Raw genomic sequence first — 23,340 nt, forward strand, 5'->3', positions numbered from 1 at the left:
AAGCAGCGCCCTCCCTCCCAAATTATAATTTAAAAAGCTAGGCTTCCCCCTTTACATTGCTTGCGAGTCATTGCTCAGGCTTTTACTGGGTTTAAAAATTTTTTTTTTTCTTTTTTAATGAAGAAGGGATGGATACCCAACAAAATCTTTCAAAAAAGGAACTCAAACAGGAAGAATCATAATAATAAAAAAAAGTACCTGCACATGCAAAAAAAAAAAAAAATTACAAAACCCAATAAATACAGAAATTATTGCACAGTTAAAAAGGCTCCACAAGTTTGACTGCCTTCACCACCCTCGGGGTTCCTAGGACTTCGCAGACACAGGTTTAGGTTGGAGAGCCGCCTCCCCGCGGGGGCGGGGGCGGGGGCGGGGGCGGGGACCCCCCCAGGGACACGCGGGGGTGCTCAGTGGCGGTGACACGGAGGCAAGTGTCAGGTCAGCATTCTGTCGCTTGGCAACGGTTCCACTGGTTCCACTGTACAAGGTGCGGGGCGGGGAGAGGGGAGCCCTCCCCCCGCCCGGCCTGCGCACGCGCACGCACTCACGCACGCCCGCACGCACGCACGCACGCATGCGCACACAAGCGCGCTTAGCTCCTCTCGGCCTGCTCGATCTTGACGTCGTTGGTCAGCAGGTGCTCGCCGTGCCACTTCTTCATGTGTTTCTCCAGGGTGCTGTAGACGCTGAAGGGCATCTGGCAGATGTCGCAGCGGTACACCTCCTTGCCGATCTGCCCGTGCGTCTTCATGTGGCGCGTGAGCTTGCTGCTCTGCGCGCACGCGTAGTTGCACAGCTCGCACTTGTAAGGCCGCTCGCCGGTGTGGCTGCGCCGGTGCACCGTGAGGTTGCTGCAGTTCTTGAACACCTTGCCGCAGTACTCGCACGTGTCGCTGCGCCGGCCCTCCTTGGAGCTCGGCCGGCCGGGCCCGGGCCCGCCCAGGTGCGGCGTGCTGCCGCCGCTGGCCGTGCCGCTGCGCCCGGACAGCCCGCCGTCCAGCAGGTCGCCGGGCGGCGTGGAGAAGCGCAGGCTGCCGTTCTCGGACGAGTGCTCGGACGACGTGGCGAAGGGCGACTGGCGCGCGTCCGTGAAGCCCAGGAAGGGGTCCTTCATGAAGTGGCGCGACGCCGCGTAGCCCACGAGCCACTGCGAGTACACGTTCTCGGAGGGGATGAGCGCGGCGGGCGGCAGCTCCAGGTCCTTCTCCACCTTGATGCGCTTGGCCGCCGCGCCGTGCAGCCCCGGGCTGGGCAGCGGCAGCGGCGGCGGCTTGCGCGGGAACAGGCCCGGGAAGGGCTCGGCGCCGCCGCCCGGCACGAAGCCGCCGCCGCCCACGCCGCGCCCGTTCACCGCGCCCCCGGGGCCCCCCGCGTCCCCGCAGCCGCCCGCGTCGTCGTCGTCCTCGTCGCCCGGGTCGCCCGCCGCCGCCGCGCGCTTCAGGAAGCCGCCGCGCTTGGGCTTGTCGGCCAGCAGGTCGCCGTAGGGCGGCGGCAGCGCGCCCAGGCCCGCGTTCTCCATGACCTTGCCCAGCACCAGCGCCTTCTCGTCGGCCAGCGCCTTGGCCGCGCCGCCCAGGCCGCCGGGCACCCCGGCCACCAGCCCGCCGCCGCCGCCGTTCTCCCGGTGGCTGCGGCTCAGCTCCGAGTCCATGCTGAAGCTCGACTCGGGCCGGCTCTCGTTCTCCAGCAGCAGCTCCTCCTCCTCCTCCTCCTCCTCTTCCTCCTCCTCTTCCTCGGGGTCGTGGCCCAGCGACGACGACGGGTCGCTGCCGTGGTGGTGGCGGAAGTCGCCGCCGCCGCCGCCGCCCGCCTGGAGGCCCTCGCCGCCGCCGGCCAGCTCGCTGGTGCCGGGCTCCGGGGAGCTGGCGGCCGACAGCCCGTCGTCGGAGCGGCCGCCGGCCAGCGAGCCCGCCTTGTGCAGGTGCGTCTTCATGTGGCGCTTGAGCTTGCTGGCCTGCGAGCACGCGTGGTCGCACAGCTGGCACTTGTAGGGCTTCTCGCCCGTGTGGCTGCGCCGGTGCACGATCAGGTTGCTCTGGAACTTGAAGGTCTTGCCGCAGAACTCGCACGACTTGCTCTTGGCGTGCGGCGGCTGCAGCGGCGGCGGCGTGCCGGCCCCGGGGGGCATGGGCGGCAGCGGCGGCGTGCTCAGGAACGGGGACTTGGGGCCGGGCTGGAAGGGGTTCAGGAGCCGGTGCATGGGGTTCCCGCGGCCCGGGGACACGGGCGGCGGCGGCGGCGGCGGCGGCGTGGAGCTGTTGCCCGCCAGCTCGCGGAGCCGCCGCGAGAAGTCCATGGCGGGCGAGTCGATGGCCATGGGGTTGAGGCGCATGACTCGGTCGAAGGCACTGGGGTGCTGGGCCACCAGCCCCATCTCCTCGGCGGCGCTGAGGCGGTGCGGGTCCAGCGGGTGGCGCGGCGGCGGCGGGCTGAAGAGCGGCGGCGTGCCGGGCAGGCGGCCCTCGTGGCCGAAGCCCGGGTGCTCCCGCAGCAGCGGGCCCGCCATGCGCAGCAGGCTGAAGGGGCTGCTGTCGCCCAGGAAGTTCATGAGCGGCGACTGCGCCACGGCCTCGGGCCCCAGCGGCGGCGGGATGGTGAGGCGCGGCGTGAGCGAGCTGCTGGCCGGCCCGGGCTCCAGGTAGATGCGGAAGCCGTGCGTGTTCTGCGCGTGCTGCAGCAGGAACCACGCGCTGGTGAAGGGCTGCTTGCATGTTGTGCAAATGTAGCTGGAGGGCTCGTCTTTACCTGCGGAGACACACGGACAGAGGCAGAGAAGAGAGCGTGAGATGCTACCGCGGGGCCGCTGACCCCCCCGGGAGGTGCTCTGTGGGAGGCCCGCCCGCAGGGTGGCGATGCTTGGGCCAGGCCCTAGGTGTCCCCGGCCCGCTGGGGGCTGGAAAGCCCGCTGTGTGGGCAGGCTGCCCGGCAGAGCCCGGACAGGCCATGGGACCTCGGCCAGTCCAATCCCATCGGCCTCCGTTTGTGCCCCTAAAGAAGAGGCATCCTTATTCGCGTCCGCTCAGAAGCCAGGTGAGATGTGGGCGAGCATGCCCGACTCCAACAACGGGGATGATGTCAAGGTGGGACTGCATAAAGGTGCCCTGCCCACACCGCCAACCCTCCCGAGGGGGTAGGGGTGTCAGCCAAGGCCTGACGGACATTGAGACCCCAGTCATTGTCGTGGGGGCTGCTCTAGGCACTGTGGGATGTTCAGCAGCATCCCTGGCCTCTACACCCGCTGCCCACCCCACCCCCACCCCCAGTCACTAAGATAAAACATTTCTCTAGGCATCGCCAACTGTCCCCTGTGGGGGGGGGCAAAACTGAACTCCCCCCTCCCCCCCTTTGAGAACCACTGATGAGGCAGTATTTGCTCTAAGGAAGTTCTAAGAAGGCAAGCCAGGTGGAATCACTTTGCAAAGACTTTTTTTTTTTTTTTTTTTTTTTTTTTTAGGAGAAATGGCTGCATTGTTTGGGATTTTAACTCCAGGAAATTCTAGGCGCAGAAAGCATGATCAAATGTCAATGTGGACATGCAGGCACAGAAGGAATTAACATGTTATGATTCTGCCCCTCCGTGGCCTCACACACGCACTCTGACCATACCCACTGCGTGGGGTCGGCTTCCACAGACCCCCCAGGAGGGGGAGGGGGCCGTTGGCCTCCATGAAGTCCTTTGCCAGAAGGTTAACCGAATGGAAGAACATCAGGCCCACCTCAGCAGCCGGGACCAATGGCGACAAGCGAGGGTTCGCTACACCCAGGGGAGAAGGGGAGTATTGGGTACAGACTATCACAGACACGGATGGCACTGAGCCCGAGTGGGGAGTCTCGTCCGTCACAGGGGCAGGCACGGAGCTGAGCGTTCCGTCCAGTGGCCGCCCCCCTCCACCTGCAGGTGAGGCCGCCGCCTGTGCTGCTGCCCCACACACGGTCAGCGCGGGCAGGCCCTGCCTCCGCCACCAGATCCGCCCGCTGGCCGGGGGGAACGGGGAGCAGGACATCACGGCCGCGACCCGGAAGAACCCCTTTTGTTCTCCCCGCCTCCCCCGTACCTGGGACACCCTCACGCTGAGGAAACACGGGAACCACGCTGGTGACCATAACCCGTGTTATTGATGGGAGGTACAGCCGGGTGCCCAGGGGAGAAGCCAGCCCCCTCCTCCCTCGCCGCTTGCCCTGGTCCATGGAAGGCCTTCTGAAATCCTGTACAGAGATTCAGCTCCTGTTTTCCACCAAGGAATTATATTCCTGGAACCTGCTACCTCAGCAGTCAAAACCAAGGGACTCGGACCCATGCCGTGAATTCCACGCCGGTGGGTTCGGCTTGATGACCCCCCCGGGGGGTGGGGGGGGCAGAGCCTCCCGAGCCACGGAGGGCGAGCGATGTCACAGAACAGCAGGCCGGCCAGGGCGCAGGGGGTCCATTCTGCCAGCCACACAGCCGGCGGGGCCAGCTTGGCGGGTGTGCTGTCCTGCGGGATCATCTCACTCTCGTCTCCTCTGTCGTGTCTGCGCGTGTGGTGGAGAGGAGACGGCTGGGCCTCAGGCCCGCACTCGGGGGCCCCAGGAGAATCTGCCCACCCGGGAAGTGGTGGGGGGGTAAGGGGGGTGGAACCTTCCCAAGGCCCCAGGGAGCATGTGGGGGTGCGGGGCCTCACAGCACCCCTTTCTGCATGCCACTCCGCTAGACAGAAAGTGCCGCTTTCTCGGAGGCACCGTCTTCCAGCCTCGCTCTCCATGGGAGACAGAACTCGCTGCCTCCTGCAGACCCACGGAGACCAGGCCAGAGGCCATATTAATAGTCTCTCTCTCAAACCCTCCTCTGGAGCAGGATAAATAAGTGATGACTAAGAAGCAGACCCATGGACGTCCCTTTCTGGCACAGGGGCTAAGAGCACAAGTGAAGGGCCACACCCACAGGTCACAGGGCTTCCAGGTAAAGGGGCCTGCACCTGGGCGTTTGGCCATTCCTCAAGGCACAGCCCCAGTGGACGCCTCCCTCTCCCCACTCTCCCTTTCATCATCTTCATTCCCATGGGTACCTCCAGGGCGTTCCCATTTCCTGCTCTGACAGCCACGGATTTTCTAGAAAGTTCTATAAGTCAGAACTCTGAGGCAAGCTCTGCAGCCGAAATGGCCGATTAAAACATTTTTTTAAATAAATAAACTCAAAATGGCAGCTGCTGGGGAACGTGCAGCCACACGTCCCAAAAGGCTCAGACGGCTGGTTCCACTCCTGGCTCAGCAGCAGGGGGAAGGCCCGTGTACACCTCTGACTGGGCGCGGCCCGGAGGAAGCTACCTGCCTGCTGCACCCTCCGGTGTGTCCCTCACACGGGGTTTCTGGGCCCCTCGTCACTCCAGGGTGAGCGCTCTCCCTGCACCCGGAACGGCTCAGCTTCCTGGACCCCCCTCCTCCGCAGGCAACCCTCACCCGGGCGGGCGCTGGCCTTCCGGGACCCGACGGCTTCCGACGTTAAACGCTCCGGCCCTCTCAGGCCTGCCTGACCACTCTTCCCGCTTCCTGTTGTAAGAAAACGTTCATTTCCATGTTCCCGCCTCATGCAGAGCTCCTGCCTACAATCGCCTTGAGAACTGGACAGTGGCCGAAACCCGTGTGGCTCAGTGGATAGAGCATCGGTCTGTGGACTGAAAGGTCCCGGGTTTGATTCCGGTCGAGGGCATGTACCTGGGTTGCGGGCACATCCCCAGTGGGGGGCGTGCAGGAGGCAGCTGATCTATGTTTCTCTCCGATGTTTTAACTCTATCCCTCTCCCTTCCTCTCTGTAAAAACCAATAAAATATGTTTTTTAAAAAAAGAAAAAAGAAAGAACTGAACAATGTCAGAAAGTCTTCGCGAGCCACACGGAGCACTTTTCTATCCGGAACCCCGCGCGCGGCACACACAGTCACGGGGGCTCCTTCGCATACACAGCAGAAGGCCCGGGGGGAGAGGGCCGCCCCTTCCCCCTCGGGGACCAGAGGTTTCCTCGCCGGCACCCTGCCCGGAGGTGAACTGGAGCCTCCACAGGGGAGGACCCCACCAGGGGCCCAGACAGGACTCGCCTCCCACCGGGCCGCTGAAGTTCCAGCTGCCGGGCCGATGCTGGACCGTTTAGAAGTGACTCTCGCAGCAGCAGGAGGCTGGGCCTGCAGCCCTGGACACGTCAGCGGGCCTGGGAGTGCGGCCTCGGGCTTGGCGGCCAGAGCCCCAGCCCGCCTCTTTCCCTGCTTCCCTCCTTCCTCCCATGTTGTGAAGGCCCACGCTGGGTCCTCTTCGCTCTGCGGGCTCTAAAGGGAGCCCCCGTGTCTTTCTCAAGTTCAAAGCCCTCCGTGACCTCTCGGCGATGAGCTGGCAGTGTAGGTTCACGCCTCTGCCTGGACCCTCCCAGCACAGTGAAGTCAACCAGGGCCTTAAGCGCGCTGAGCCTCCATTTCCTCATCAGGAGAATGGGAACCACACACCTGGGGGGAGGGGCCAAGCAGGACCCAGTCCGTGGACGCACCCTAGAGAAGTCCCCGCTGCCATGCAGATGTTCGGGTTTGGGGCTTTGCATGATTTGTGTGTTGTTGTTTTTGTTTTGTTAATCCTCACCTGAGGGTATCTTTTTGCCATTGCTTCTCAGAATGTAAGGCTGGGAGGAAGGGGAAGGAGGTGAGAAAGAGAAAGAGAGAAACATTGATGTGAGAGACACACATCAACTGGCTGCCTCCCTTCCGTGCTCAGCGGGAGGGATTGGAATGCTGCCCACCTAATCCAGGGAAGCAGAAACTGGCAAACGTTGAGGAAACACCATTTTTTATTATGATGCTTGGAAACAGACCCCCAACTGGACTCCTGCAAAGAAATGCTCCTCTCCCTCTGCTGTTAAAGTTTTATATAAATTGCTTTCAAGTGAGGACAGGAGAAGGAAAGAGAAATAGAAACATTAATAATGAGAGAATCACTGATCGGCTGCCTCCTGCATGCCCCTCACTGGGCATAGAGCCTGCAACCCTGCTATGCATATGCCCTGGACCAGAATCAAACCAGGGGCCCTTCCACAGGCCAACGCTTTATCCACTGAGCCACACCATCTAGGGCCGTGGTTGGCAAAACCATTAGTCAACGGAGCCAAATATCTATCAACAGCACAACGATGGGAATTTCTTTGGAGAGCCACATTTTTTAAACTTAAACTTCTTCTAACGCCACTTCTTCAACATAGACTCGCCCTGGCCGTGGTATTTTGTGGAAGAGCCACACGCAAGGGGCCAAAGAGCTGCAGATGGCTCTCGAGCCGCGGTCTAGGGAATCTCTGACCATTGCTGCTTGTCCTGGATGTGTCCCACCCAGGGCGGCCTGACAGAGGGAGGTGGCCCTGGGGACAAGGCCTCGTCACAGCAGGAAAATGAGCCATCGTTACCTCCTCGCCACAAGCCAGGCTGGCTAAGAGCTGTCAGCCTCACACGGGCTCCGAGAACCCCGAGGTCAGAACCGTCAGCAGCACCATTCCACAGATGAGCAGCCGAGGTGGGAGGGGGACTCTGCTGCCGAGCCAGCTGTGCCGCTGAGCGTTCTGTAACACCCGACAGTCTGGTCAGGAGAAGCAGTGGGCAGGCCGGGGGTCCCCCAAGCCCGCGGCCTGGTGGCCTATGACTAAGGTGACCAGACATCCCGCTTTTGGCAGGACAGTCCCGATTTTTAACTATTTGTCCCGCGTCCGGCAACGTTTTTTAAAAGTCCTGATTTTTGTGAGGACTTTTTTTTTTTTTTTTAACAATTTGAATTTTTATTTGTTCATTTCTGTTTTAGTTTTTTTTTTTTAATATATTTTATTGATTTTTCACAGAGAGGAAGGGAGAGGGATAGATAGTTAGAAACATCGATGAGAGAGAATCATCGACCAGCTGCCTCCTGCACACCCCCCACTGGGAATGTGCCCACAACCAAGGTACATGCCCTTGACCGGAGTCGAACCTGGGACCTTTCAGTCCGCAGACCGACGCTCTATCCACTGAGCCAAACCGGTTTTGGCTGTGGGGACTTCTTTAAAACACCACGGGACGCGGGACAAATTGTTAAAAATCAGGACTGTCCTGCCAAAAGCGGGACGCCTGGTCACCTTACCTATGACACAGCTGTGTGCACCGCGGCATCGGACCTCTGCCTCCAGCCCAGGTGCTAACAAAAACTTGGAGACGGGATGCTTTTGGCTAAAACGTCCATGACACGGTGACATCGCCCTGATGACGTCACAGACAAGCAATCGCTGCCCCTGGCGGGTGGGTGCTGGGGCTGGGGACACGGGGGGCAGCACCACCACGCGAACACACACTGTCCCTGGTGAAGACGGGCTGAGCCAGCCTCAGCCGACAGGGCCCACGCCCCTCCCCCCGTGCCCGTGGCAGACATTGCCAATCGCTGGGAGGAAGCATGCCAGGGCTTGGCAGGATTCAGAGGGTCCAGACCTGCCCTGGGCCCCCACCGACCTGCATGTCCCCCCTCTGTCCTCAGGGTCACTCGTCCCGCTGTGAGCATTTACGGCAGCCGTAAAGGACACTCGGAGACCCTACGTACGCTGCTCAAGGCCGCAAGATGGGTCTCGGGTTATTTATTAAAGTGTCCTGCCTGGGCCGGATTCCAGCTCCCTGCGGACAGGGGTCGATCAGGTCTTGTCTCCTGCTGAGACGCGGGCCACCAGCACGTCCTTCAGAGCTGTCAGTGGCCTGTGTGCGGGTGTGTCCGTGTCGCTGAAGTCATCGCCATCGGGGTGAGGTCACCTGCCCAGGTCTGCCTGCCCGGCTCGGCCGGCTCCAGCTGAGCCCTCCACGCACGGCCCCCCCGGGCCCGCCGGGTGCAGGCCCCATGGGGCACACCCACGCTCTTCGCCGGCTGCATGCCCGCCACCTGAGCATGCCGGGATCCCGGGTGACCCACCAGGCCACCACCAGTGCCCACCTCACAGCTGCCCTGGGCAGAGGGGGCGAGCAGGCCAGCGATCGGCCCACATCACAGAGCAAATGGCCCCTGCTCCCCTGGAGGAAGCCTGGGCGCTCCGCCTTCGGGATGCAGCCAGGCTCCCTGTCCAGCCACCCCTCCTCCTGCCCTCATCTGGGGGCTGTGCTCCTTCACACATCCGTGCACCTGCCCTTCCAACGCCTGGACACCTGCCTTTCCTTCCCCCCAAACATCTCCCCCTTCCCCCAAACATCTTCTCCCCTCCCCCAAAACATCTCCCTCCCTCCCCCCAAACATCTCCTTCGCTCCCCCAAACATCTCCCCTCCCCCAAACATCTCCTCCCTCCCCCAAAACATCTCCCCCCTCTCCCCAAACATCTCCCCTCCCCCAAGCATCTCCTCCCCTCCCCCAAACATCTCCACCCTCCCCCCAAACATCTCCTCAGACCCAGGCCAGGAGTAGCCCAGTCCTCCCACAGCATTCTGGGAAAGTTGCCGGATACACATGGTCCATTTCACCCTTGACTTTGCCGTGTTCAGCTCACATCCAACCTGCACGTGCCAGTGTGGGCCTCTCAGGTGGACGCACAGCGACTCTGGGGAACGGGTTTTGTGAATCCAGATTTTGTAGGAAGTGGAAGCAAGGCTGGTCCCAGTTAGGGGAGGGGCCCAAAGTCACACCTCCCAGTCTGAGCCCAGTGGGGTCTGAGCCCAGGCCAACACCTGGCTGCCCCCTCCACTGCGACCGCGTCTGCCACAGGGGGCGCTGCGGAGGGGCCTGAGCAGCCAGTCCCGCTGCACCTGAACAGCAGCGGGGGCAGCGATGGCAGCTGCGGGCCTGCAGGAAACGCCCGGGTCCCATGGCCGAGCGGGAAGCGGCCTCACACAGTGAAGAAACCTCGTTCAGCCTCAGCATTGTGGGGAGTCCCTTCTCACACACACACACACACATACACACACACCATACACACCACACACACACACACCATACACACCACACACACACACACACTCATACACACACACACACACACACACACACACACCCCACACACACACCATACATACCACACACACACACCACACACACACACACACACACCACACACACACACACACTCATACACACACACACACACCCCACACACACACACCATACACACCACACACACACACACACACACCACACACACCCCACACACACACACCATACACACCACACACACACACACACACCATACACACACCACACACACACACCACACACACACCATACACACACCACACACACACACACCACACACACACCACACACACACACCACACACACACACACACACCACACACACACACACACACACACACCCCACACACACACCATACACACACACACACACACACACCCCACACACACACCATACATACCACACACACACACACTCATACACACACACACCATACACACCACACACACACAAACACACCACACACACACCACACACAGCACACACACACCACACACACACACACACACCACACACACACACACACACACACACACACACCACACACACACACACACACACACACTACACACACCACACACACACCACACACACACACCACATACACACACACACACACACACACATACCACACACACACACACACCACACACACACCGCCCTGTGTCCGTGTGGCGGAGGAGAGCTTTGTGCTTCAGATGCCTGGAGTCAGCTCAGGTGGGCACTGGGCCCTCAGCCTTCATCAAAGCCTCAACCAAAGCCCTGCCGTCCCCTGACGGCCAGCTGTGCGCAGAACACCGTGAACCCCGCCTCCAGCCAAAACGGCGTTCCTGGAAGCGAGTGGGCCCGAGGAGAGCTGAGCCTGCCCACGTGCTCCAGGGACAGCTGGACATGCTTTCTCCCGCGTGCACTCCCTCACTCACCCACTCACCCACTCCTCGTCCTCCCAGGCCCACGTGCTGGGTGCTGGCGCCAGAGGCCAGCGTGGCCCGCCCCTCCAGGCGGCAGGCGGTCTGGGCGCGGGTGGGCTAAGCGGCGGGCACACAGGGCTCGCAGGCAGAGCAGGACCTGCGGGCTGAAGTTAGAGCCGGATGGAGGCAGGCAGGAAGCCTGTGTGCAGGGAGGTCAGGCCGGACACAGACCAGGCCCGGGAGAGGGGCAGGGAGGGAGGCCGGGCGTGAGCACACGGAAGGCGCCTGGGCTCACGGGCAGCAAGGCTGTGTGAAGCGAGATGAGGCAGGGAGGGGGCCGGGAGGAGCGAGCGGAGAGGATCACACCTGGGAGGACTCCCACCCGCCATTCCACCCGCTGCAGCCCCTGCTCGACCGCGGGGCGCCCCACACAGGGCTGTCCTCACTCCCCTCTCACCCCCCCCCCATGCACATCCAAACCCAGGGCTAAGCGTGCCTGCGAAGACTCTGCCCTGCTCTCCGGGCCCCGTCACCTCTGCTAAGAAGGCCAGGGGTCACCTGGGACCACTGCCAAGGTCACACCCCCTGACTCCCCAGAAACCATGCACCATCACAGCCAAGGTGAAGGGCCTCAACCCCGTTCACACAGGTGCTCCTCCGGCCCTCCGACCTCCATTCCATGAGCACACGAAGGGCCAGGCCTGTGCTGGGCGCAGGGACCAGAAACGAGCGTCCGTCTGCCCCCAGGAGCCGGCGGCCAAGGGCAAGAGGCTAACGCGGCCACAGGGGCCTAGTGGGAGAGAGCCCAGGCCGCCAGGCACCGGGAAGGGCGGGCCCCGAGGTCCAGGACACAGAGGAAGGCGAGACCAGCTGACTGGGAGGGTCAGAGGATTCCTCCCAGGAGGAGACCCCGAAACGGGGTGCAGGGGGAATGAGTCTGTCACGCAGAGAAGGGCCTGCCCGGCAGGGGAACCGCGTGAACAGAGCAGGTGGGATCCTGGAGTCGGGAGGACCTGGAGGTGGGATTGGAAGGGGCTCGGGATGAGCCTGAGGAGGCAGAGATCCGCTGGGAGCAGACCAAACCCCACTGTGTCAGTTCCAGCACCGGGGAAAGGAAGTGTTCGAGCCCACACTCCAGACGCCTGAGTCATCGGCTGTTGGGTGTCAGAGACCTCGGTGCGGCAGGAGGATGGGGGTGCGCGCTGTGGAAAGCCTTCAGACCAGATCCACTCCTCCCCAACGGCGAGCCCATGAGGCCCAGAGAAACGAAACGGGAGGGTGGGGTGGGGGACGGTGGGAAGCACGGAGGGGGTCTTCAAACCCAACCCGGGAGGATCACTGCCATCCCGGGAGCTCAGCGATCCCACCCGGCCTCCCAGCCTCACCCCAGGAAGCCCCCTTCAGGAGCGGGGCGGAACCGCAGCTGCAGGCGCCGTGCGCCCGGCTTCCCCGCCGCCGTCAACCGCCCGGCTCTGTGGTCGGACCAGGTGTGCAGCTCAGGCTGACACAAAGCGGCGTCGCTGACCGCGGGGCGCTTCGGGGGGCGGGGTGAGAACAGCGGTGTTTGCCACTGAGATGGGGGGGCCGGGGGCAGGACACAGAGCGGCTCTAAGTGAGGTGACTCACGTAGGACATTCTCCAAAAACGAGGCCTGCTTCTCGGGAGCGGCGTCACCGACCCGCGGCCCGGGGACCACGGAGGGCGCGTGAGGCCGGCAAGGCTGGCGGCCGCTGCTCCAGAGCACCTTCACAGAGCTTCCCCCGTGCTTACCGCCACATGCGGCTCTCTGGCCCCTGGAGGGTGGCTCTTCCACAAAACACCATGGCCCCGGGCAAGTCTATGTTGAAGAAGTGGCATTAGGAGAAGTTTACGTTTAAAACATTTGGCTCTCCGAAGAAATGTTCATCGTGCTCCGTGGACGGACGGATGAGTTTGCCGACCACGGGCCTAAGGCACTTGAATCTGCTGGAAATACTACGTCCTCCCTGGAATCAAGGGATGGAGTCCCGTGAGCCTGGCATGCCTGGGAAGGCCCTCCCTTTTCCAGCGTGTTTGGGGGTTCTGTTCCCCTCACCCCAACCCCCCAAATATAAGGTTTTCTGAAAGGCTGATTCTAGGACTCTGGGGGCAGGAATGTAGCAGAGGATGGGACAGGAAGCACAGAGCCAACCTTCCTTTATCCTTTAATGGGAAACGGGGTGAATTAAGAAATAAGCAGGCAAGAGGGCGGGGAGAGGGCTGCAGGGGGGTGTGTGTGTGCACACAGGAAGTCTGCCCCCTTCCCCTACCCTCCCCCCCATCGTTCATAACTCCCCCCAGGCAGGCCTCCGCCCTTCCCCTCCTTGAACCCACACCAGTCTCCACCTTCCACCCCAGGGCGGCAGGGGCAGTAAATCTGGCGCTAATGGCGTGCACGTTCAGCTCCGAGGAGATAACTGGCCCCCGCTCCAGGGCGAGGGGACTCGTCCGGGCGCCCCGCAAACAGGCGGTAACGTATGTGTATTGTTCCAAGCGGCCCCGCCGCCACGCGCGCCGTCCGCGGGGATTGATAAAACACGGGAAAACAGCAGACGCGCCCGTGTAAATTTGTCTCGTTTGTCTCCCAAGCTAAAGGTTATTCCCTCGTTCTGAATCTGTAATAAAAACATGCTGGCCCAAGCTTGGCGGAGAAATGTTTGAATATTTAAATCGCGTCTAATGACAGGCAATTACGGGGTGAAAACCGGACCTTGTGGGGGGGGGGGGGAGTGCAGTGCTGGGCTGTGCTGTGCGGATCACCGAGCGTCTTCGCCGACCACTCATTTATCTTTAATGGGTCGCGGGCGCCTCCCGCCAGAGGGGCCTCGGGGACCGTTCCGCACCTGGGTTTGCCAAGGCCAGTGGGGTTTCTGTCCCTTTTCCTTTTTCAGTTTTGTTTTCTTCCTTCCTTTCTTTTTAATTGATTTTTTTTTTTTTTTTTTTTTTTTTTTTTTTTTTTTTTAGAGAGGAAGGGAGAAGGATAGAGTGTTAGAAACCTTGATGAGAGAGAAAACATCGATCAGCTGCCTCCTGCCATCAAGGTACATGCCCTTGACCCCAGAATCGAACCTGGAACCTTTCAGTCCATTGAGCCACACTGGCTAGGGCCAGTTTTGTTTTCTTAGATTGCATAGCACCTGTCCTCCAGCCAGGGACACCGACAGAGGGCACGGCCCCTGGAGGGCTACCCTGGTCAGTGGAGGGGGGAAGAGCCTGGTGAGGAGGGGCCTGCGGGCACCCCATCCCACCCCCAGGAGGGCAGGGGCTGGCAGCGAGCCCCAGCTGTGCCCACGGCAGCACATCTCCCGGCCGGAGCCCGGGAGCCCGCCTGCCCAGGTTAACCAACCGCGGCGTGCGGGCGGCTGCAGCCAGCCTGTCACCCAGCACAAAAGTCATCAGCGAGCGACTGTTCTTTTCTGCACCACAATTAAGACGAATCAATACGCCGTGCCACAAATGGTATTTTACTCTCAATAAGAACTCGGGCTGAGTTTATTCAGAATATTTTAGCGCTTCCCCGGGGGATTGGGGGCCTACGCAGATGGCAAATAAAGTACTCAGCCTAAGGCTACAGCACATTATGGTAATTCTAATGTCAGATGTACTTTAATATACAGCTCTATTTAATCACCCCATTATTTCACATTTCCATATGAAAAAACCTGCGGCTCTCGCCGCGCGGAGCCTCCGCCGCGGTGCCAGCTCCCGCCTGCCGCCCGCGGCCGGGCAATGGTCACCCTCGCCGGGCGCCGCGCACGGTGCCCGGGCTTCCGGCCTGCGCGGCCAGGCTGCCCGTCCGGTCGGCGTTAGACACGGGAGCATCCGGAGCTGTGCCGACAGCCAAGGGAGGTGACAGGAAACAGAAACCCAGCACCCCGCCCCCGCCCAGGTTCACACAAACATGCATGGGGGGAAGGGGGGATGCGTGTGCACACATGTGCTAGCACATGCATGCACACACACCAGGTGGTGGGGAGAGAATCACGCCCGTGCTCACACCATGATCCCCCCTGCAGAACCTGTGAGCCCAGCAGGATGGCTGGGTGGCCCAGGGGCTCCTGCCTATGGCCCACAGGGGCTGCGCCAGCTGGCTCTCATGGCACTGCCCACTCCACCACCCCACCCCCTCCCGCCCAGAAGGCAGATGAACGCAGCAGCGAAGCCCAGGGGCGAGAGGCTGTGCCGGTGACAAAAGAGGAGGGGACGGCGCCAGGAGGACGGGGGCTGGGGGCTAGGGGCTACAGCCCAAACTGGCTGCAGGATCTGTGCTGGGGAGGCGCAGGCCTGGGGGCGGGGAGCCCCGTGAGTTCCAAGTGGCCGCAGCACCCCAGGCGGGCCAGGCTGGCCAGCGGGCGGAGAGAGGCTGGGGAAGCGTGGGTTCTGGCGGAGCCCAGGAGATCACTCTCACGCTGCCAGGCACATCCTTGGTCAGGCAGCGCTCCCAGGAAGCCCGCACAGAACCCGCTGACCACCCAGTTCTGGATTTCTCCGAAGACGGGTTTGCTGGGGGTGAAACGGCACCTGGCACCTGACCCTTTGGGCGTGCCAGTCATGAGTCCACGCGTGAAGCCACAGAACAGGATTCTAGCGAATGGTGACAGCGTGCGTCACCAAAGCGAGGCGAGGTCCCATTCCTCACACGGCGAAAATCCCCCAAGGGAAGAGAAGAGAACGAGGGGGAGGAAAGGAGAGAAGAAGAAAGGAGTGTAGAGCATCTTTACAGAAGGGAAGAAGAGAGGGAGGGAGAGAGGGAAAAAGGAAGGGAGGAAAGGAGAGAGGAAAGGGAGGGCAATGAAACCCTAACATATGTTGCCCAGAATACTGGCAAATTCCTCAAAAGTGTCCATTCACCAATATCCTCAGTTACCTAATCCTGGGAGATTTGCCTTATAAGCTCAGCACAGGAAATGTCTTCAAGAAAAACTTCTTGATTATTAAGAAGGGGTGAACTCTGGCCACAACCTGCCTGGCCATTCTGAGTCAGACAGGCCCCGCCCCCGCCACCCCGCCACCCCCAATCAGCCACACCTGGTCGACCCTCACAGCAGGATGGTCCTGGCCTTCTTTCTAAAATACACTGTGGGGGCAACATGCAACACTGGGGATTCATCTTCAATTCCCAGGCCCTTTGGTCCGCCCTGTTATGACTGGTCGTTTGTCAACCTAAAACTGGGAGGAATAAAAGGCTGGACCAGCAGATCTCCACTCAGGCCTGCGCTGCCCTCCGGGGACTCGGGACCAGGTGCTAAGACAGCGCTGATGCCACCTGGGAGGGGGCACTGCTGGCACCCAGTGGGTAGAGGCAGGGGTGCCGTGAGACAGCATGTGACCAAGAACCACCCACCCCCAAAGCCGAGTGCTGGGGCTGCGCCGTGCTGGGCCCCTCTGTGTGCCCTTGAACTTGACCCTGCAGAACAGACTGCAATGTTCCAAACTGGGGGTAAGGCAAAGAGCGAGAAGGGGTGGGGATGGAGGGCAGAGAAACTGAGACGGGGAAGCAGAAGAGGGAGGAGGAGGAAGGGGGGGCTGACATCATTTACTTTTGGCAAATAAGCAGACTGTGGAATCCCAATCTATCTCATCACCGTGGCAATCATCTGGATTCCAGAGCTGCCCGGAGCCTGGAGCCGGGCCTCCTGGGGAGCTGAGCCCTACGCGGGGTGAGCCAGCCTGCGCAGGCTCAGGAGCAGGAGCTGTGGCCGCGCTCCCTCACAGCCCCCCCACCCCCAAAACACCTCCCTGCAGACTGGGCTGGGCCCCCCAGGCAGGGAGGGCAGGGACTGCTGCCCTAGATTCAGCTGCTCAGATGTGAGTCTTTGCAACAGCGGCTGCAGGAGACGCAAACCCAAATATCCTTCCTGAAGCGAGAGAGATAAAAACACCGTTTCTGCTGCGTCCGCGGCTCTCAGGCTGCAGCCACACTTACTCAGGGGGGGGGGGGGGGGGGGGGGGGGCACGCAGGGAGAATGACCACGCAAGCCTCAGTCCATTTTCTTTTTTTTTTTAACACGATCCGCGGAGATGACATAAAAAGGACGGCTGAGGGCCGCTCAGAATCCCAAGGCCTCCTCCGCGAACGTGCCTCCTCCGGGATATTTTTAGAACAATCGCCGGAGAAACACTCGGGATCAGAAAGCCCGAGTTCCCCCCGATGTGCAGAGCGAGCCGGCGGGCCGGCCGGTGCGTGTGTGTGGCTTGGCGGCCCGGCGCTGGCTTGGCCGCGGGCCTGGGGGCGCGCACCGCGGGCCTGGCGCTGGGCGCACAGCAGCGTCCTCATCACAGCCGGGGAGCTGCCGGCTCCTGGCGGGCAGCCTGTGAACGGGGAACAGAGCGGGCTTTCGGGGGGCCCTTCGTAAGCCGGGGCTGCTGCTTTCGGTCCAGCTGTGAAAAGGCGGAAAATAAAGCAATGCCCGCACGCTCTGCGGACAGCAGTGGGCTCTCACCTCGCCCGCCCGCCTGCCTGCCTGCCTGCTGACCCCCAGCACACTCAGAGGCCCACCCCAGGGCCCCGGGGCCCCACACACCCTCCTTCTTCCAGAACCTGCCGAAATTTGGATGGGAAGGGACAGGGGACTGCAGAGCCACAAGGGGGCCAGGTCCCAGGACAGACAGAGCGGATTTTCCTGCTCCCAGCCTTGGCTGACCAGCAATGGGTGAGCTCAGCTCTGAGTTAATGGGGTGAACACATCCTGAGAGGCCAAAGCAGGTATCCCGTCAGCACTCAACAGAGGCAGCTAGTGATTGCTGAGAATGTGACTGAGAGAGTGAGTGAATGAGTGAGTGAATGAATGAATGAGTGACGGCTAGGAGGGAGGAGGCAGAGAGGGACCACTCAGGAGCCCTCTCCTTCACGGATCAGTAGCTGAGGTCCCACCCTCGCCATGAGGGCAGCTGTCACTCAAAGAGGGGACTTCCAGGTCAGGCCCCGCCCCTCCCCGGTGGCCAGCACCGCCATCACTCCGGCCTCTCCTCTCGGAGCACAGGCTCGTCCCCGCTGTCTCTGCCTCGCACGCTCCCCTTTCTTCCTCCCTGTGTTGTTTACAAAGGTTTCATTATGTTTTCAACTAAGCAGAAAGGCCCCGCTAATACACAATTAACATGTGATTATAAAAAAAAAAAAATTAAAATAGCTTCCAGAAGAAGGAAATGTAATTAAGTAGAGAATGCTTTTCAATAAGTGCTTGCTTTAACCCATTGTCAGAACACAGGCTCCACGCGTCCACAATGCCTGAACAGATGCCAGGGGCAGAATGTTAAAAGCAAGTAAAAAAAAAAAAATTTTTTTTTTTTTTTTTTTAAGGAACGTTATTTTCTGGGGGAAGAATAAGCATCCGCTTGGCACCGCCATGTGCATGCGGGAGGGCTCAGGTTCCGGCTGCAGAGGGGCGACCTGCCCCCGGCCCCCTCCCCACCCTCTTCCGCAAGAATGATTCCCTTGGAGACATACAGTAAGCGGCTAAGCCCCCGTCGAATGCAGCCCGTGTGGCTGAGTGCGGGAACAATAGGCAAACACCCACACTGACAAACCCCGCGGCTCCGGGACACTCCGTCCAGACTGGCACGGGGGCTTGCTCTCGCCACTGTTCAATCGGGTCTGGCAGTTCTGCTGCCCATCCTGCTGGCCAAAAATTTCAGAGGGGATCTGTCCTGCAAAGCCCCAAATCTAAAATGAGGTTTTGTGTTATTGTTGGGTTTTTGTTTTGTTTTTTCGTGTGTTTTTTTAATTGATTTTTTACAGAGAGGAAGAGAGAGGGATAGAGAGCTAGAAACATCGATGAGAGAGATACATTGACCAGCTGCCTCCTGCACACCCCCCACTGGGGATGTGCCCGCAACCAAGGTACATGCCCTTGACTGGAATCAAACCTGGGGCCCTTCAGTCCACAGGCCGACGCTCTATCCACTGAGCCAAACCAGTTTCGGCAAAAATGAGTTTTAAACTCCTGCTCAAGAAGCTTGCTGACTAACCAAGGCATTTCCTCACTTCCCCATGGCGGCAGCCATCCCAGTCCACCCGGTGAGCCGGTGAGAGCCAGGTGTTTACTTGGCCACAAGGCTTGTCCGTGAGAGGAGGCCACTACGGTGGGCCTGGTGGTTTGGGCCAATCACCATGTCCCCGTAAACTGTAAATCCCACGAGTTCCCACGAAGGCGGGACATGTGCGAGGGACATGGAGGTGCCTGTGCACAGAGCATTCGGGCTTCCCCTGCGTTCTCCCAAACGGAAGGAGATGTGAAATCGGGAAAGTGTGGGGCCACCTGTCCGACCTTCCAGCCTGAGCACAAAGCTGGCCAGCACGGCTCAGTGAGTCAGCATCGACCTCGGACCAGGAGGTCATGGTTCCACTCCCGGTCAGGTCACAGCCTGGGGTGCAGGCCTCATCCCCAGAAGGAGGCAGCTGATCAGTGATTCTCTCTTGATGTTTCTATCTCTCTCTCCCTCTCTCTTCCTCTCTAAAATCAATAATATATACTTCAAATGTTCCAGGCCCCAGGCTGTCCCCAGCAGCAGGGGTGACAGTGAATGGCCGAAACTGCATCAAGCTGCCCAGGCTCTGGAAACTCGCCCAGGGCGGTGGGACCGGCCAGCCCGGGAGCTGGGCTTCCAGACAGTCACTCCAGCCCAGAGGCCAGGGAGCAGGCCGTGTCCAGCATTCTGTCCTCCGGGCCACTCAGGACACTGTCCGGCGCGGCCCTGTGAGCCTGAGCCAGGGACCAGACACCCTGAGGGTTCCCTCTCCCAGCGGTTCTCAGCTGAGGGCCCGGGTCCAGGTGCTCAGCCTCTCTGAATCTGTCTTTCCGTGGGACCTTCCCCATCTGCACCATGACGCCGAGAGGAAGGCCACTGCGCTGTCTTTCCCGGAGAAGAGTGAGATTCAAAGGTTTGTGTGGCGGCCGGAGCGTCTGTTGAGTAAAGGAGCCCAGACCCAGGCCTGGGAGATTGGGCTCAAGAGCCTGTCGTCCTCACCAGGAGCCGACTGCCTCCATGTGAGCGACGCCGGGGCCGCCAGACCCGCACGGCCCACCCGTCCACAAGGCCACGTCCCACCCCGGGGCACCCCCACAGCTCACAGACCCCCTGAGGCTCGCCTGTGCCCGAGACCACCCGCACCATGACACAAAGGGCTGGCAACCAGCACGGTCCGCCCGGCCCTCCCGCAGAGCCAGCTGGGGACACTGAGGCTGCAGCACGAGAAAAGGACTTCCCAAGGTCACACACAGGGCGAGTGAGCCCAGCCCTGGTTCCCGACCTGCCTCCTTCTGAGTGCCCTGGCCAAACACCCCTCAGGACCCACACAGCTGGTCTGCGCGGGCCCAGGCCTCCTCCTGGAAGGAGTGGGAGAGAAGCCACCAGCAGTTCCCCTGACATTCCCCTTGTGTCCCTCAGGGGGCGCCCCGGGAACCCCGTCTCACAGATGAGGCCAGAACACAGAAGGCAAATGACACACCCATAAGCCTACACTCCCGACCCAGCATCCTCTCCACGCTCCCTCCCACCTCATAACGCCCCCCACGCCGAAACCCACAGCACCCCAAAGAAACGGCCTGCCCTCGCTGAGGGGTCTCCGTGTGTCTTCCCCAACCCTCACTAGGCTCGTCACCTCGATTCCAAAGGGGGGAGGACCCACGGCTCAGAGAGGTAAAGCGGCGTGCCTGAGGCCACACAGCGCAGACCCACCCAAGGTCTGCAGGTCAGATGGTGCTCAAGACAAAGAAGTTTCCGTGTGATGGCGCCCTCCCACCCACCCCCACCCCCCCGCAGGAGATCCCGTCCATCCCCATAGCTTTTCACCGTGTGCACCCTCCAGCACATAGTAGGTGCTTTGCCCACACCTGCTGGGCTGCACCGAAGCGCCTCTCCCGCCTGCCTCCGAGAGGAGCCCTTAGAATCCTGCCGTGGGCGCCCGCCCCGCGCGTCTGCCCGGCGCAGCGAGCACTGACAGCCCTTCCTAGATAAATATCTGGAGAGAAGTCGGGAAACAATTAAAACTAGAAGCTAATAAATGATGGAGAAGCCCGTGAGCCAAGCCCTGGCCCGCGTCCCAGTCTTCATTCATGCGTCAAAAAAACCCCAGCGGTCCAAGGCTTGGAGAGGGCAGCTGGGCAGTGGGGCTGTCCGGCTTAATATAAATGGGAATTAGATATGATCAAATGTACTCACTGCGTTCCCAACAGCAGACACTATCTCCAGCTCCCCCCGCCCGCCCGGCCTCCCAGCCAAGCCCCCTTCCCGGGAGCTGTTGACAGATGATCTTGTAACCAGGCAACCAGGCAGAGGAAAGGGCCCGGTTCCCGCACAGGAGCCGGCACGGCTGCGTTCTGCCCGTGGTGGCGGCTCCCGGGTCGCCGCGGTCGGACGCCCTCCTCTAGATCTCAAAAATCAGGGGGTGGGGCACACCCTGGCTGCTCACCCAACATGAAGGCTCACGTGCCCCCGCATCTCCCTCCCCTGCCCCGGCCACGCCGGCCAGGCCAGCTCGGCGGGGGCGCAGCGCCCTGTCCTCATGGCCACGCGGCCTGCAGCGAAGGCCCAGGCCACAGCCTTCCCCGAGAGGCCCTCCCTGCGCAGGAGCCCGGCCCCCGGGGCCCACGGCGCCTGCAGCTGTTTGGGCAAATGCTCCCACGAGGCCCGGGCCCGGCGTCTCCGAGGTTCCGAGGGCTCAGCTGCATTTTGGCGGAACCGTGTCTAGGCAAAGAGAGCGCTTTGGGTCTGTGGGAGGGGGACACAGAGACGGGATCTCGGGGTTCTCTGCCGAGGAAGCGGACGCTCTCGGAGCCCCGAGCGTGTGCAGCCAGCCGCTCTAAAAAAAAAACCAACCCACTTCCGAGGTCCTGGCAGACGCCGTGAAAGCTGGGCAGCGGCCACAAGCCAGGCGTCTTCACGCCCAAGGGGACACTGCGGCCTCCGGGGTGAGGCGGCTGTTGTCATCATCCGACAACCTGGGTAAGAGCCAAGCTCGGGGCTAGAGGCGGCAGAAGGATCATTTTCCAAGAGCCTACTATGCGCTGCGAGGAACGGGGCCAAAGGTTCACAGACGTGACCTGTGAGCTCTGTTTGCACATCTGGATGCACACCGAGGCCCCTGCTCCTGAACCAGGGGTCCAGTGGATGTCTCTCTGCCTGAGCATCCACCAAGGAACCAGGAGGTCACGGTTTGATTCCCGGTCAGGGCGCAGGCCCGGGTGGTGGGCTCCAACCCCAGAGGGGGGCGTGCAGAAAGCAGCCGATCAATGATTCTCTCATCATTGATGTTTCTCTCTCCTCCTCCTTCCCTCTCTGAAATCAATAAAAAATATATTTTTAAAAAATATAAAGATGTCTCTCTGACCACTTAGCCTGCGCTGGCCATGTCCTTGTTTGAGGGCACGGGGTAGGGGTACACTTGGTGGCAGCGCGTCGGACACAGAGAGCGGACGCGTGAGAAGAGGGCCGTGGCGGAAGGCGTGTCTGCCGTGGGCCTGGCGTGTCCCGGCTCCATCCCCAGGGCCTCCACGCCGCCTGCCCCCTCCTGCCCGCCAGCCGAAGTCGGTATGCAAAGCAGGTGCAGACCCCGAATTCAGGGCAGAGCTGTCATTTTATTCCTTTCTCTCTCCAATAACCAGGGTGCACTTCATAATGAGGATGAGTGAAGTTGGGAAATTAAAAACTGGAAAGAGAATGGTTTTGTTCCAGGAGGCAGGCCTCCAGGGCATTCCTGTGGATATCGGAGGGCGAGGGAGGGGGCCCCTCAGGGAGGGAAATGAAGACCCTGGTGGGGTGGCGGGGGGTGGGGGGGAGATATCGTCTGAGGATCTAATAAAGTTCTTCTGACCACACACACACACACACACACACACTCCCCACTCGCTCTTTCTAGCTGCATGAATAGAAAATTCCTCCTGCGTCTCTCTCTGAATAGAAACGGCCACCGCTAGAGACGGGGTGGGTGGCTGGCGTGGGGAAGGGGCAGAAACTGGGGCCCTCCATGCAACCGGTGCCCGCCTCTGGACCACGCACCCCCAGCCCCAGAGGAGGGCGGTCTGGGCCGCATCCGGGCCCTGCTGGTCTCCAACGGGGATCAACAGGCCGAGAATGGACATGAAGCCAGCGAAAAGGAGCGGCCGCGGCCGCGGCCATGCCCGGGAGGCGGGCTTTCCGTGCCGGGAGCCGTCCGTCACGGCCGGGCCGGCGAGGGCCTGGCAGCCCGCCTCCCCCATGCGTCGCAGGGCCGATGGCTTTCTGGGAAACAGCGAGGAGAGGCTCATCTGACCACAAGCCCGGCAGAGCCCGAGGGAGGGTGCCTGGGAGGGACGCCTCTCTCCAACCGGCAAACGTCATAACGCCCGAAATCAATAGCACTGCGGCTGCCGCCTTTTAAAGGAATCTTTTCTTCACTTCACAGATGAGAGACCAGGGTACGCAGAACGGAGGGACCATACAAGTAACCGGCGTCACACACACAC

At 61.1% G+C, this 23,340-nt stretch overlaps 1 protein-coding gene across 3 annotated transcripts in view; it reads right to left on the reverse strand.

Moving 5' to 3' along the window:
* Positions 1 to 385: 385 nt before the first annotated feature.
* BCL11B (BAF chromatin remodeling complex subunit BCL11B) overlaps positions 386 to 23,340 on the reverse strand; it is an 88,851-nt gene continuing 65,896 nt past the window's right edge. For 2 of the 3 annotated variants that reach the window (XM_045575104.1, XM_045575103.1), the window contains exons 3-4: positions 593 to 2,745; positions 386 to 538 (exon numbers count right to left, since the gene is read on the reverse strand). In XM_045575104.1, the coding sequence (XP_045431060.1) occupies positions 593 to 2,745 (2,153 nt within the window). In that variant the 3' untranslated portion in view covers positions 386 to 538. Of the gene's footprint in view, positions 539 to 590; positions 2,746 to 23,340 lie in introns of all 3 variants that reach the window. The other variant, XM_045575102.1, reaches the window with a different exon arrangement.

The sequence above is a fragment of the Pipistrellus kuhlii genome, unplaced genomic scaffold, assembly GCF_014108245.1.
Source record: "Pipistrellus kuhlii isolate mPipKuh1 unplaced genomic scaffold, mPipKuh1.p scaffold_m20_p_65, whole genome shotgun sequence".
Lineage (NCBI taxonomy): Eukaryota > Metazoa > Chordata > Mammalia > Chiroptera > Vespertilionidae > Pipistrellus > Pipistrellus kuhlii.